Source organism: Monodelphis domestica, chromosome 1 (assembly GCF_027887165.1).
Source record: "Monodelphis domestica isolate mMonDom1 chromosome 1, mMonDom1.pri, whole genome shotgun sequence".
NCBI lineage: Eukaryota > Metazoa > Chordata > Mammalia > Didelphimorphia > Didelphidae > Monodelphis > Monodelphis domestica.
The window spans coordinates 227,553,330-227,569,580 of NC_077227.1; the positions used below are offsets into that span (position 1 = coordinate 227,553,330).

The 16,251-nt window shown below is 38.3% G+C and overlaps 1 protein-coding gene across 4 annotated transcripts in view; it reads right to left on the minus strand.

Annotated features, from left to right (window-relative positions):
* Positions 1-16,251, minus strand: part of ASB2 (ankyrin repeat and SOCS box containing 2) — an 83,079-nt gene that overhangs the window by 20,286 nt on the left and 46,542 nt on the right. For all 4 annotated transcript variants that reach the window (XM_016428299.2, XM_001365790.4, XM_056810504.1 and 1 more), the window contains 4 exons: positions 11,038-11,204; positions 8,801-8,956; positions 4,686-4,931; positions 794-965 (listed from right to left, as the gene is read on the minus strand). In XM_016428299.2, the coding sequence (XP_016283785.1) occupies positions 794-965; positions 4,686-4,931; positions 8,801-8,956; positions 11,038-11,204 (741 nt within the window). The remainder of the gene's footprint in view (positions 1-793; positions 966-4,685; positions 4,932-8,800; positions 8,957-11,037; positions 11,205-16,251) is intronic.

A 16,251-nucleotide genomic window follows, 5' to 3' on the forward strand; every position in this document is an offset into this window, starting at 1 on the left:
TGCCCCCAGAGTTATCTGTGAGTCAAATCTTTCTAAAGTGAATCATAGCATGAACACTGGATCTTGAAATTTAAAAGAACTCTATTGATGGCACAGATGTCCCTTCCCTATATGCATTTTTGCATATATTTGGGTTTTTATATATCCAATTTGCTTAAAGTGAGGAAAACTTATACATGGAAATTGGGAAACCATAGAACAATACCTGAGTTCACTGTCCATTTTGGAAATTATTTTTAAAATTCCTGAGATATTGTCAAATAGTTGGGGTTATGAACCCCTGGGAATTTTTTTCTTCTTTTAAACCATTTTCTTCCCTCTTAGAATCAGTACTGTGCACTAGTTCCAGCACAGAAGAGTAATAAGGACTAGATGATTGGGGTTAAGTGACTTGCCCAGAAAGATACAGTTAGAAAGTATCTGTGGCCAGATTTGAACTCAGGACCTCCCTTCTGTAAGCCTGGCTCTCAACCCATTGAGTCACCCAGCTGCCCATTTTAACCTGGGAATTCTAAGGTTTCTTCCTGCCCTATCATCTATGATCTTCTGAATGACCCTCCTCTTCTTACATACATAGAGCTCTCAGTACTATTTTGTCCTCTAAGGGTAGATTTCTCATATATGCACAATTAAGGACATAAAAGAATCATTAACAATTCCATTTTATTCTAGGTCCTGAGAGAAGGAGAATTCTATTCCTCTGTCAGGTCAGTGACTTTAGTGGTTCAAGGCAGCGCTGTAGGAAGGGGATTGGGCTGGGGGAGTTGCAGGAGGTAAAGCCTTATCAACTCACTTGCAATTGCCTCGTTTGGAAGCAATATGAAGAGGCAACATGCCGTCCTTGTTGGATTTGTTGGCATCTGCTCCCTGAGACAAGAGGAACTCCACCACGTCTTCGTGCTCATTTTTAGAAGCCTCATAGAGGGCTGAGGCACTATCGCTGGCCTGAGTATTAATGTCCGCACCTAGAGAAGAACAAAAGGATTGGTCTAGGGCTCTGAAGACATCAAAGTTGTGGCATGGGCAAAAGTCTTTGGGGGGGGGGTGCAATTCATAGCCTTTCCCCTTCTTTCAATATCTTTTTCTTGCTTCCAGGTCCCCAAAGTTGCTCTATTCTCCCAAGTCCCTCCCATCCAAGAGGAAAGCACATCTCATGAACATTCTAGTACGAGTAACTTAAGCCACCCCATCCCCACCATATTGGGAGTCACCATGGCTGTTGACCTTGGAACCAGAAGAAATACACTGAATTTGAACCCACAAAGCCAAAGGTCAATCTCAGCCCTATTTGGGGTCACCTTTGGTTCCTCCCCACCATTCACTTCACAGATGCCATCAATCCTCTAATCTTATTGTTTCAAATAAGACCCCTTGACTCAACCAACTACTGTCTTAGTTGAGACTCTCAAATCTTATCCCCTGGACTATTGCAATAACTTTCTAAATGGTCTCCCTGCTTTGAGGCTCCCCCAATTCCAGTCATCATTCAATTGCCAAAGTGATTTTTCTGATCATGTCATCCTTGCCATCTTGTTCACCTACCCAAGAAAAATATTTTTATTTAGAAATTAATATAGCACAAGAAGGTATGAAAAAACTAAAAAAGGAATTTTCCTAGGATCAACGGGACATGTGTCTGGAATACACCTGACTTTTGATATCATCTAACACACATTTCTGTCCTCCTCAATCCCATCTCCTTAGCTCTTGCCTCTGACTCCAGCTGGACAGTACATATTTGTCCTAAACCAGTGAACAAATCTCTCTGCTCTGCTCAGATGTTTGCTAAACCCATCAGATGTTTATCTGAGCATAAAAGCTGCCTGCCAACTCTTGCATTCCCTTGACCCAAATGCCCAGGCCATGTCTGGCAATTTTAAAATGTCATAGCTAGAAATAGTATGGGGATGGCAACGAGCAAAGAAGGCTATTTTACTAAGGAGGAAAGACACATAATTGATGCTTTATGGAACATTAGACTGAAAAACTGATCTCTGAGGATTCATTTGTGCCATGACAAGATTTTGTTTTGCTTTGTTTTTCTACCACTGGAACCTTAGAACCCTGAACTCAAGAATCCATGAAATCTAGGTTCAGATCTCATTTCTATCACTAACTAGTTCTATGAACGTGAGCAAGTTCTATAATGTATATAAACTATAAAACTTAATTTCCTCAACTATAAAATTTGGTTGCTAGTTTCTTTCCTATCTCCCCAGATTCTTAGCATCATATACTTAAGAGCAATTAGACCCTAATAGATCTAGTCTACCAAGATAGTTTTGATAAGTATCATCCTTATTATTATGAAGATTAAAATCTAATAGCATTAAATATCTCTTGAGTGGGGCAAATAGGTGACTCAGTTGAAAGAGAGGCAAACTTAAAGAAGAGGAGGTCCTGGGTTCAAATCCAGACTTAGAAACATCCTAACTGTGTGAATCTGGACAATTCACTTAACCCTAATTGCCTAGTCCTTACTGTTCTTTTGCTTTGGAACTGACACTTAGTATTAATTCTAAAATGGAAAGTAAGGGTCTTTTTAAAAAATAAATTTTAAAAATGTCTATTGGCCTTACACAATTACATATATATATGAAATATTTGTGTAATTGGTTTTATACTGATTTCCCTTTCTAATGGGGAAAAATATTTTGAAACTTAATCAGAAACTCTGGGAATTATAGTCATAGAAAATAGTACTTTCTCCCCATCCTGGGAGAGACTGAAAATATCATAAAATTTTAGCCTGGGCAGATCTCCCATAAGACCAAGAGTTTTTCAACTAAATTGCAACAGAAGGGGTTTAGATTTTGAAATGGAATAAAGTGGGATGGCAAGTTTTGTTTTGTTTTTAATGAAAACCAGCAATGGGGTATTGGTGCTACCAGAGCTTTCCTGCTCACCATTTTACCTGTTCAAAGTATTGGTGGGGGCAGGCTAGGTAGCATGGTGGATAGAGAGCCATGCTTTTGGAGTCAGGAGGTCCTGGGTCCAGATTTCATCCCAAATCCTTTCTAACTATGTCACCCTGGCAAATCACTTAACCCTGTTTACTTAGCCCTTTCCCTTCTCTCCTAAAGTTGCTATTAGGACAAAAAGTAAGGATTTAAAAAAAATTCCATTGGGGTAAAAGTGGAGACTGAAAAATATGCATAGAATGAATTAACTCTCAACTATAAGCCTTTCTTTTAGAGGTAGGGAAAAGCTGCAAAAGGCTGAATTTCCCCCACCTCCTCCCAGGTGACGTTGCTAGCAAGTGTTTTGTTTATGATTTTATCTATTTCTTTCACCAGTTTCTATTTTTTGGTTTTTATTTCATATTCAAGTTAAAATTGATCATATCTTTATTGTAATATGAAGAGGAATGTAATGGAGAAAGTTAGTGGATTACTGGAAATACATAGAATTCAAAGAGAACAGAAAAAAAGTCTGCACCTTGGTTCAAAAGAATTAGAGTCATCCTAGCTTGGGGGTTCTGTAATGAAAGTTAAAGAAATCTTATGGGTTTGACATTAATAATTTTTATAAACTTTCCAAAACATGGAACCAAACTGGATCTAGAATTTGTCCTTCCTTTTTTTTCTAGGCTAAAGAACAAGACAGAGCAACAACAAAGATAGAGTCATCATTGAACCTGATTCAGATGTGGCTTCAAATGCAGGCAACTCATAAAAACAACTGTCCCTCACCAAAGGGTGAAATAGGAATATAAATTAAAGGAAGGTCATATTTTCATTTTTGCTTTCTAGCCTGAACTTCCAAACCTTGCCAAATATCACCACCTGCTGGTTACAAAAGTTTTAAAAGTTTATTTGTTACTTCAACTTGGTTAAATTCAGTCTCAAAGAAGAAGAAACTAGATGTCATTGAAGTTAAGTGAGTTTCCAATAGCTGCATAGATATGATGGCTCAAATGTGATAATATATGTGAAAGAACTCATAAGTATAGATTCTTATTATTAATAAGGTTCTAACAAATATAACTTATGACGCCTCCCCTTCAGATCACCTTGACCAAGAAAGCTAGTATGTAAAACATCTCCCAGAAAGAAATGCAAGTGGATTTAAGTGGTGTCACAGAGACAATAATGACTTGGAAATTAGGAGATTTAGCTCTAGTCATGATTGCTACTAGCTAGACTTTGAGTAAGCAGCTTATCTCTGAGTCTCAGTTTCCTTATTTGTAAAATGAAGGTTTGCTCAATTCCCTTCCAGCTCTTACATTCTGTATTCTCTGACTCTAAGGGACCCTTCCAAGAAGGAAAAAACCAACATTAATTAAGCACATACCATGTGCCAGGTAATGTGCTAAAGTACTTTACAGATATCATCTCATTTAATCCTTACAACAACCCTGCTAAGTAGGTGCTACTATTATCCCCATTTTATAGATGAGGAAACTGATGCAGAGAGAGGTTTTATTTGAATTCAGATCTTCCTATCTCCAGACCCAGCACCCTATCCACTATGCCATCTAGTTGCCTTCCAAGTCTCCCATTCCAAGACTTAAAGGACCCATCCAGCTCTGATTTTCTTTGTTTTCTGATTCTAAAGATTCCTTCCATATCTGACATTCTATGACCCTAAGATTCCTTCTAGTTCTAACTTTCTTTGTCCTAATGTCCTCCCTCTCATTTCCAAAATGCTTTGATTCTCTTATTTGGGGTCATGCTTCCACTCACCATGCTTAGCCAGAAACCTCAGGGCCTCCAGCTGTCCACTCTGGGCAGCCACAAATAAAGGGGTAATGCCGTATGCATTCTTGGATTCCACCTTGGCACCTCCACTCACTAGAATTTCCATGACTTCCAAGTCATTCCGGGCCACAGATTCATGGAGAGCAGTCCAGCCACGGTTGCATCGATGGTTGGTATCAGCATTGTATTGCACCAGCATCCTGACAGCGTCTACATTCTTTCGCTCACAGGCTATACCAGGAAAAAATGCAAATCATTCAACAGAGTGATGAACATGGAAGAGGGGCTGTCACCATAGAACAAAGTCTGCTGGGAAAGGGATTAGTCACCTGAGGAAATTAGATTCAGAAGGTGGCATGAGGCATAGGGTTTCATAAGAGTCCTTCCAGTGATTTGCAAGATGGCCTCTAATAATCTTAATGCTTATATTTTAATTTTATCTACAATTATAAAGCTTGGGAACCTCTGGCTTCTGGGCAAGACCTAGTCCTGAGATTAATTTCATCTTGTTCACACATTTTCTCAAATTAACAACATTTATTAAGCATTTAATGTGTGAAGAATATTATTTTATTTACTGTAGGAGAAAGATATCTTGGATAAGACACTGTCCTGCTCTCATGAAGGTTACAATCTAGTAGAATTAAGTATCAATGGAGCATCCCTACCCCGACCAGTAAGACCACCCGACACAATTATGAGATTAACTAAAATAGAACTTCTAAAAAGTATCTCATTTAATTCAACTAATGTATTATTACCAATTTAATTTTTGTGGCATTTTTTATTATTTTTTTATTTGTGGTATTCATGTGATTTTATGAGACATTGAATGGGTATGTATTGTGTGTAAGGAAGCCAAGGTTTTAGGATGAACATTCTCAGAAATATGAGACTGTGGTCCCCAGTTCTGAATAGTTTACAATCTTCTTGGGAGGACAGATATAAATATGTGAAAAGTAGAATGATAATGCAAGAGCTTTAAGTGATACTCAAAAAAAATTCAAGTCATCATGAAGAGGTTCATAATTATAGAAGTATAATGTAGACAGAGAATACAAAGAATTCAGAGAGCTGTGAGCTACTCAGCATCACAAACATAGCTGTCCCCCATGACCAGAGTCTTCCCTCTCCTCTCTGCATCCAGGCTTCCTTCAAGATGTAGTTGAAGTCCTGCCTTCTGCAAGAAACCTTTCCCAATACCCTTCCCCCTAGTGTCTCTCCTCTGACAATTATCTCTATTTATCCTGTAGATGTCTTTCTCTACATATAGTTGTTTTTACTTGTCTCCCACATAACTTGGGAGCCTCCTGAGGATAGGAATTGTTTTATGACTTCCACTATAGTCCCCAGATATTAATATATTCCTCAAGTATTAATAAACACTTATTGACATTGTGGGGGAGTTATTGGACTTTCCAACTCGAATTGGACTTTGAAGTGATGGGTAAGTTTTGGAAAGACTTCAAGGAGTCAGGAGACCTGGGTCTAAATCTTGATTTTTATTTAACTCATTATTATTAATTATATATTTCATTATTATTATTATTAACTCATTGACTCACTCTGGGTCATTAGGCAAGGCGCTTCCCCTCTAGACCTCAATTACTTCCTCAAAAAAATGAGGTTTTACATGATGACTTCTAGTGCCCCTCCATGCTCTGGCATTCTGATTCTGGAGAGGAGGTTTTGGGGGAGGCAATGCTACCAGCATCCCTGATTTTCACCACTGACCCACCTATACAACCATTTCTTGCTCTTCCTAGAGGCATCTACAGAGCACGATGGATAGAATGTTGGGCCTGGGGTCAGGAAGAACTAAGTTCAAATCTGATTTCAGACTCTTATTAGACATTATCTCATCTCTATTTTCCTCAATTTCCTCAACTGTAAAATGGGGATAATACTAGCACCTTCCTCCCAGCGTTCTTGTGAAGATCAAATGATATAATCTTTGTGAAGCTCTTTGCACAATACCTGGTACAGAATAGGTGATTGATAAATCCCTGTTTCTTTTCTTCCTCTGAGCATTATCAAATCCTAAATTTAGAGCTGGAAAGGACCTCAGAAGTCGTCTTGTCCCAGCCCTTTTACTTTAAAAATCAGCAGCTAATACCAAGAAATCAAGTGACTTTTCTCAGGATCTCATGGCTAGTGACATAAGATTTGAACTCAGGTCTTCCTGACTCCAACTGCAGCATCCTTTACACTATGTTTTACTGCTTCTGTCATGTTTACTTCTTTCCCTGTTTTATTACCCTTTTTAGATAGCAAATTCCTTAAAGGCAGATCTTATTTTCTTTTAATCTTTCTGAGTACCTCAATCAGAATGCATCCACTTAATGAAAGTTCTGTGAATGAATGAATGAATGTATGAAGAAATGAATGGATGAATGCAGAAATTAGCAAATGAACCAGAGACATGCCATATGACAACATACCTTGATTTCTTTAAGGTGCTTGGCAGATTGTGACCAAAATATTAGTTAGTATACTTGTGAATAAGGAGAAGAGACGCAGGCTAGACTCATAGGCAGGTGCATAATCTAACCAAAGTCACTGATAATTTCAACCTGAAGGAAGATTTTTGGTGGAATGTTGAAGGAATCCATCCATAGCTTTACTCTAGTCAACATTTATATCGATGACTTATATAAATGGCATAAGCCCAAAGCTTGGAAAATAATAGCATCAGGTGCAGCATCAGGTCTGGAGTCAGGAGGACCTGGGTTCAAATTTGGCCTCTGACATGTCCTAGCTGTGTGATCCTGGGCAAGTCACTTAACTCTAACTGCCTAGCCCTTAGTGCTCTTCTGCCTTGGAACTAATACTTAGTATCAATGCTAAGACAGAAAGTAAGGGTTAAAAAAGAGACAATAATAGCATCTATCATTATATTATTATGTATAATAATATTGATACTAATTGGCAATTAATATCAACATGATTGGCTATTATAATTAATATTGTTCATCACAATTCTTTTAAGAATCATTATTAATATTAACCAGTGTTAATATCAATGATATTTTGGGATGGTTATTAATAATATCACATTATTAATAATATTAAATAAAATAGCTTAGAAATACAATATTAAATTAGGATCTCAAAATGACTGGAATTAATAAAATGAAATTCAATGAGGTTAAAATTAACAACCTGTACTTGTGCTCCAAAAATTCACCGTTAGAATCAGGGACACCTGGCTGAACCCCAAAAAGTTAGTAAAAGTAAACCGCATAGCTTTGAAGTCAAAAAAGTGAAGTGATCTTACAGATGTGTAGCGTATAGAATAAGGAAGGTGAGACCACCTCTGGAAGACTGTGTTCATTTCTAGTTAGTATGAACATCGTCAGGCCATAACAAGTCCAGAAGAGCATGACCAGGATGGGTAAAGGTCTCAAAATGATGGTGATTTCCAGAATACTTAACGGTTTATCAAACCTTTTAGCTATCATTTCATTAATTTCTCATAGGAAAATTGTGTTAGATGTTAGAACCAACCCAATTTTACAGATGAGAAGGCTGAGGCTCAAAAAGATTAAATAACTTACCATGGATCATCCAGTTGAGAAAGTATTTAAAGTTAGATTTGAACTCAGGCCTTCCCAACTCCAAGTCTAACAATTTAGTCATTGGGCATTTAACTGCTAAATGCTGAACCTGAAAACTTGGGATAACGTGGTAGCTTCCAACAGGACTGATATCAACAAGAAAGGGATTTTATTTGCTCAGTGTGGCATCACAGAAGAACCAATGGGGAGAAAATTCCTAGGATACAAAATGTGGCTCCAATTGTGGTTCTAAAGAAAAACAGCCCAATCCCACCTAGAGCTGCCATTTTTGTGAGATAGTGAGCTGCCTGTCCTTGGAAGGGTAGCTGCAAAGTCTCGGTGACCACTTGGGGGAGATGTTACAGAAGGGATTCCGGGATCCCTGCATGGAGAAGTTCATTGTACCTAAAGCGTTTCAGGGTGTCTGTAAGCAATGACAGCCCTATTCAACCAAGTCTTGGGGGGAACCGTTTTGGAAAACGGATTTCTGAGGTGTGAGTTGCAACATCCTTTTCATTGCTTTCTAGTTCTTTAAGTACTCACCTTTATAGAGTGGAGTCTCTCGAGACTTGTTAGAAATGTCCGGTTCAGCCCCACATTGTAATAGCGTGAGCAAGCAATCTAAGTTGCCCCTACAGGTGGCTAGGTAAAGGGCTGTTTCCTCCTGAAGGGTGCGTTGATCAATAACGGCAGGGTAGGCTACAGAGGAGATCGTGGGAAAGATCATGATCAATGAACTCACCCTTGCACATGCATAGAGTCGGCGTCCCAAAATTCTTAGTGCCCTTTGAAGTTAGTCAAAAACATGGGGAATTTTGGGACGCCCCAAAGGGAACGTTTGGAAAGCAGCCCGTCCCACCTACCAGTGAACGGCTTGGATTCTGAGGAAAGAATCTTTAGGAAACAGCACGAAATGAACCAATATTAATCAATCCTTTTATATAATATGTGACTATTTGTCTATTACTTCCCTTTTCATGCCTATAGTTTAATGTGGTCTTGTACTAGACCTCCCAGGAAGGTAAAGCCATTCACCTGAACTTGACAAATGAGAAAAATCGAAGCTCGGAGATTTCATTATAATAACTCACATCTAAGTTGAGAAATGGATAGAGCATCGGGCCTGGAATCAAGAAGAACTGAGTTCAAACTCAGCCTCAGGTATTTATTGACTGTGTGACTCTTAACCTGTACTGTCTCCGTTTCCTCAACTGTAAAATGGGGATAAAAATAACACCTACTTCCCAGGGTAGTTCTGAGAACAAATAATAAATAAATATATTAGAGAATAAACAAATAAACAAATAAATGAATGTATAAATAGATAAAGGAATGAATGAACAAATGAATAAATAAATAAACAAATGAATGAATGAATAGATAGATAAATAAATAAATAAACAAGCAAACAAATAAATAAATGAATTAATAAAATAAAGCACCTGGCACACTGGAGGTGCTTAATGAGCACTTGCTTGCTTCCTTCCTTCCTAAAACAATGGTTTTAGGTTAGGGAGACCCCTCAAAGTCAGAAAGATTTATGTTTAAGTCCTCTGACTATCAAGGGTAAGGCACTTATTCCATCAATGATCTAGATAATTCTTTAAGATGTGGGTTCTTAACCTGGGCCCTAGAGGAAGTTGGTAAAGTTGGATGAGGGAAAAAAAATTTACAGCTTGTTTTCATTAACCTCTAATCAAAATTTAGCATTTCCTTCTATTAAAAAATAACTTAAAGGGACAACTGGGTGGCTCAATGGATTGAGAGCCAAGCCTAGAGATGGGAGGTCCTGGGTTCAAATCTGGCCTTAGGCCCTTCCTAGCTGTGTGACCCTGGGCAAGTCACTTAACCCCATTCATATAACCCTTACTGCTCTTCTGCCTTGGAAACAATATCCAGTATTGTTTCTAAGACAGAAGGTAAGGATTTAAAAAAATAATAATTTCATTTTTTTAAACATAGTAGGCCTCCCTATCTCTTTCAGGCTGGAAGCACAAGACCTAGTCACCAGCCAATTCCTCTACTGATTGACATGGGACCTTTGACCTGCTCTATTTCCAGCCTGGGTCAGTTTGCTCTCTCCTTAGGCAATCTGGTATTCTCACCCTCTCCAGGCTCATCCGATGAATGACGAGCTTAATCCTGACATTTTATTGGCATAACTCACTGCACTCAGAACTCCCAAGCTCACAAGATCCATCAGCCTCAGCTTCCCTAGTGACCGGGATTTACAAGTACCGTATTTGGTTTAATTACTTAAAAAAAAACATTCTGAGAAAGGATCTCTAAACAGTCAAAGAGATCTATGACCCCCAGAAATGTTAAGAACCCCCACTCGAAGACTATAAATTGCAGAGAAAATGCCAATCTACACTGGTAGAGTGAGTTCCCTCACATGGGAATTCCACATATGCATTTTTATATATTTTATATATGACATGTATTTTATTATAAATGTATATATTTTATATGTATTTGAATATAGAAATAAAATATATAACATCTAAATAAAATAAATATATAAGCATATATGGATCTGAATATACATACACATACATGTGCATATGTGTAGTGAGAAGGTAATTAATAAATGTTCATTTCCATTTGCTGTACATCAAATGTCTTTATATATACATATATAAATATAGTAGGATTATTAAATAAGGAGACAGATTTTTACATGTGTCTTTGAATATTTTAACTTTTCTTTTTCTTCTTCTATTTTCTGCCATCTTCCCACATTTTTATTTATGTGGACTTGCCATTCTTTCTCAACTCACCTTTCTGCAATATTTTCAGACAACCTAACTGGCCATAATAAGCAGCTTCGTGCAGAGGGAGCCATCCGTCCTTGTTAGGCTCAGAGAGGTTTTTGCCTGACTGGATCATGGAAGTTAAGGCATGCTCATCACCGTCCTTGATGGCCTTCACCACAGGATCGATGACTCTTTAAAAACAAGGAGAGCTAGTTAACATTGACTCTCTTCAATAGGCAGTTAGTCAATGAGCATTTATTAGGACTCTATTATGTTCCAGGCACTGTATGGGGAATACATAGAAAAGGCAAAAAACAATCCCACCCTCAAGTTGCTCTCAGTTCAATGAGGAAGATAACATGCAAACAACTAAGAACAAGCCATATCCTCAAAAAAAACTTATCATAATTAACAAAGTGACACTAAGATTTTTTAAACCCTTACTTTGTGTCTTAGATTCAATACTGTGCATTGGTTCTAAGGCAAAAGGGGGTAAGGGCTAGGCAGTGGGGGTTAAGTGACTTGTCCAGGGTCACACAATTAGGAAGTATCTAAGAGCAGATTTGAACCTGGACCTTCTATCTCTAGACCTGGCTTTCAATCCATTGAGCCACCTAGCTTGCCCCCAACAGCACTAGTATTAAGGGGGATCGGGAAATGCTTCTTGTAGAGGGTGAGATTTTAGGTGAATTTGAAGAAAACTGGGAAGATCTGGAAGTGAAGGGACCATGGGGGATAGCTAGGGAGAACTTCTGGGATCAGTGCCTTGTAAAAGAAACAACAAGGAAGACAGTGTGGCTGGATTTGTGGAATACACAGTACATTGTGCAAAGTAAGGCACAAGAATACCAGAAAAGATAAGAAAGATCCAAGTTAGGAAGAGTTTTGAACACCACATAATAGAATTTCTACTTGATCCTGGAGGTAATAGAGAGTCGCTAATGTTAATTAAATTAATTTACTTAATTAAAGTGAAGGGTAATACATAGCTAATATGGTCAGACCCAAACTTTAGGAAGGTCAGTTTGACTCTTGAATGGAAGAAATTGGAGTGAGGAAATGCTGTGCCAGGGAAACCAATAAGGGGACTATTACAATAGTCAAGGCATGAGTGATGAAGGCCCACACCAAAGTGGTGGCAATGTCAGAGGAAAGAAAAGGATGTCAGTGATGGAAAGGAACCTAGACTCTCCAACTGTAAAATCAATAAGCATTATGGGGGGTGTTCTTAACCTTTTTTGTGTTTTGGAATCCTTTGGGAACTGGGTGAAGGCTATAGACCACTTTTCAGAATACTGTTTTTAAGTGCATGAAATAAAATACACAAGATGATAAGGGAAAATGAATTATGTTAAAATATAGTCAAGAAAATAGTTTTTAAAATTTCATGTACTCCTGGTTAAGAACTACTGTTTTATTAAAAGGGTACTTAGTATGTGCCAGGCACTCACTGTGCTTAGCATCAGATATATAAAATGGAAAAGTGAGATCGTCTCTGATCGTCTCTTCCCCATTAATTTAATATTAGAGACAAGGAAAGACTTTAGAAAAACAGAAGAGAGAATGTTAGAATTAGAAAAGTCCCTAGAAAGTGGGTCACACCATCGAACATATAATTAAAGTAGAAGGGACATTGGAAATTACCTTGCCCTTCCTTCACCAGATAAATAAGTTAATGTCTTTTTTTTATTGTTCAGTTGTTCAGTCATGTTGACTCTTCACGATCCCATGGAGCAGAGCATGCCAGGCCTTCTAGAAGTCCTCACTATCTATAGCCAGGTTTGTGGCTTCCATGATACTATTTATGTGTCTCATCCTCTGCTTGTCCCTTCTCCTTTTGCCTTCCATCTTTCCTAACATAAGGGTCTCTTCTATAAACAAGCATTTACTAAGCACCTTCTATGTTCTAGGCAACAGGGATATAAAACCAAAGAATGAAATAATTCTTTCTAACCAAGAGCTTATGTTCTACAGGGATGTTAAAGATGCTACTCATTGGCTATGGGTAAGAGTCCAGATCCAAACCTAGGTCTCATGTTCTTTCAAAGAATTGCTTGTTTCTTTGGACCTTTAAGAAGGGTGTAGCATTTTTTTAAAAAATGATCATTAATATATTAAAATTAGAATCTGTCTGTCTCTACTTCATGTTTATATACCTGGGGGGTATATTTAAGCTGTTGGAATAAATGGCTCTGGTCTGGTGAGACTCAGGCGACTCATGTTCTAAGGAACTACCAGATGAGGAAACTCCTACAAATGCACATTAGTGCCTTTCCCACAGTTTATGGGATTTGCCCAGATTCATACATCTAGTGGCCATCAGAAGCAGTACGTGAAATTGGGTCTCTGGCTTTGAAGATGGATGGCTAAATAACACCAGAATCCCTCTCTTTGAATTAAGTTATAATGTAAGTTATTTGGGAATATTGGAATAGGAAATGCTACACCTAGCTATGTGACCCTATGGGCAAGTCACTTAACCCCCTTTGCATAACCCTTACCACTCTTCTGCCGTAGGACCTATATTTAGTATCAATTCTAAGACAGAAGGCAAGGATTTTTTAAAAAGGGAATTCTATGCCTTGAGACAATGGTCTTCTTTGAATTGCTTTGTTTGCTTTTGGTTTTCCTCTAAGGAATTAAGATTATATCGTTACCCAGTCTGACCATTCTTATTTCCCATGTACCTCAAAAAGATCATCAGTTAAATGGATTCAATAGGTAGAATTATGATAAAACTGGAAGGAACATTAAAGCACAGTATATTAAAAAAACACAAAATATTAAAGCTAGAAGAGACTTTAGACCTATAAGATGATATAACTGGAAGGGATGTTAAAATAGCAAATGTTAGAACAAAATAGAGAATTCTAGGGCTGGAAGAGACCATTCTCCTGCTTTCCAACATCTCTTATATGTACAAATCTGGACAACATACTAAAGAGCAGAGACATCACCTTGCCAACAAAGGTCCCTCTCTCTATTCAAAGCTATGGTTTCTCCAGTAGCGATATATGGCTATGAGAGGTGAACTATACAAGAAAACCGAGCACCCCAGAAATGATGCTTTCAAATTGTGGTGCTAGAAACTTTTGAAAGTCCCTTGGACAGCAAGGAGATCAAGTCAGTCCGTACTTAAAGAGATTAATTCGGACTATTCACTGAAAAGTCAAATACTGAATCTAAAGTTGAAATACTTTGGTCACATAATGAGAAGAGAGGACTCATGGAAAAGACTCAAGGTTGGGAAAGACAGAAGGCAAAAGGAGAAGGAGATGGCAGAGGATGAGATGGATGGCTGGCACCATGGAAGCTACCATCCTGAGCTTGGGCAGATTTAAGGAGAAAGTGAAAGCTGAAAGAGCTGGTGTGCTATGGTCCCTGGGGTCATGAAGAGCTGGACATGACTAAGCAACCAAAAATATACCCAATTCTTACTTTCTCTTTAAGTCTAATAGTCTAATCCTGCTATATTATAGATGAAGGTGCTGAGGTTCATTTGCCAAACTTCATCCAGCTAGTTAATAGAGGGGTCAAGACTAGAGCTTCTAGTTACTTAATAATGGGGGCAGAAATGGACCTTGGTTCTTCTGAGCCCCAGGGAATTGTTCTCTCAACTATACAAAATTGCTATTGATTAGCAAAATGTTCAGCATCTTTGGAAAGAACCCCAGAGTAACTTCTCCAGCAATGTTTACTATAGTTATCTGTGTTTATGCCTTATGTCCTTACTAGATTGTGATCTCCATTAGGTCATGGATCATATTATATGATAAAATTCATCAAACATTTATTGAGGGTCTACTATGTGCCACAGCCGTTAGGTGTCACAGTGCCAGCAAGGACAACCTAAGTTTAAATTTTATCTCAGACATTTATTAGCTGTGTGACCTTGGGCAAGTCATTTCACCCTGTTTGCCTCAGTTTCCTCATCTCTTAAATGAGTTGGAGAAGAAAATGGCAAATGACTCTAGAATATTTGTCAAGAAAACCCCAAATGGGATTATAAAGTGTCAGACACAACTGAAATGACAGAACAGCAACAAGCCAAGCACTGGGGAAATAGAGAAAAAATAAAAAAATAAGAAACAGTCCCTGACTTCAAGGAGTTTGTATTCTATAGCATACTTGTATTAAAGATGAGCCTAGAAGGACAAGATGGAGTCTGACTATGAAAGGCTTTTATCTTAGAAGTAATAGGGAACTACTGAAGTTTCTTGAGCAGTTTTGTGGCATGGCCAGACCTGTGTTTTGGGAATTTCAGTTTTATGGATTGGATAGAAGAAAGACTAGAGACAGAAAAACCAATTAAGAGGCAATAAACCAAGCAAGAAATAATGAGAGCCTGTAACAGGATGAAGGCCATGTGAGTGAATGGCAGGAACCGATAAGAGAAATGTTATCAAAGTAGAATAGACAAGACTTGGCAGCTGGGGGACTTATGAAGGAAAAAGAGAAGAAAGAATGGAGAATGACTCCAGAGCCACTGCATTATTTCCTCAGTGTCTCCCATACACATAGTCAGAAGTAAAAAGAACCTTAGAGGTCAGTTAGTCCAATTCCCTCATTTCACAGATGAGGAATCTCAGATTGAGAGAGGTTCATTGACTTGACCAAAATCACACCCAAGCAAGTGGTGGAGCCGAGACTTTAACTGAATTCTTCCAATTCCAAATCCAGTGTTCCTTCACCAGATCACAATGTCTAGCAATTCAGTAATGAATAAGCAAATTAATTAATAATAAATGCATCTACATTAAGGTCCTCATTTTACAGAAGTAGAAAAAAGAGCCACAATGATGCCAGGGTCAATAGGAGGGCCAGAATCAAAATGAAGAGTTCTCAGCCTTGTGCCCATAAACCCACCTGGCTACTTCCTCCCATTTCAGTCTTCTTTGGCTCATATTAATAATTTTGCATGCATATAAGATGCATATAAAATTATATGCAGATGAGGCCAGGGGAAACCATGGCGAGCAAATTAAAAACAACTCTCTCTGCCTCTACCAGGACCCTTCCTCAGAATATTTCTCAAGTTCGGAAAGACTAAAACCACAACGAACATTTCCCGTCTCCTCTCTTCCCCTCACACTCCTTCCTTTTGGTTAACCTTGCTGAGTGTGCAGCTGAACTCCAGCTGGGTAGAAAGCAGAAATTCTATGTTAAGAAACAGGCCTTTCTCACACACTCTCAGCTCAAGTCAAAAGGAAAAGAAACCTTTTTCCCCAGGGTATCCCG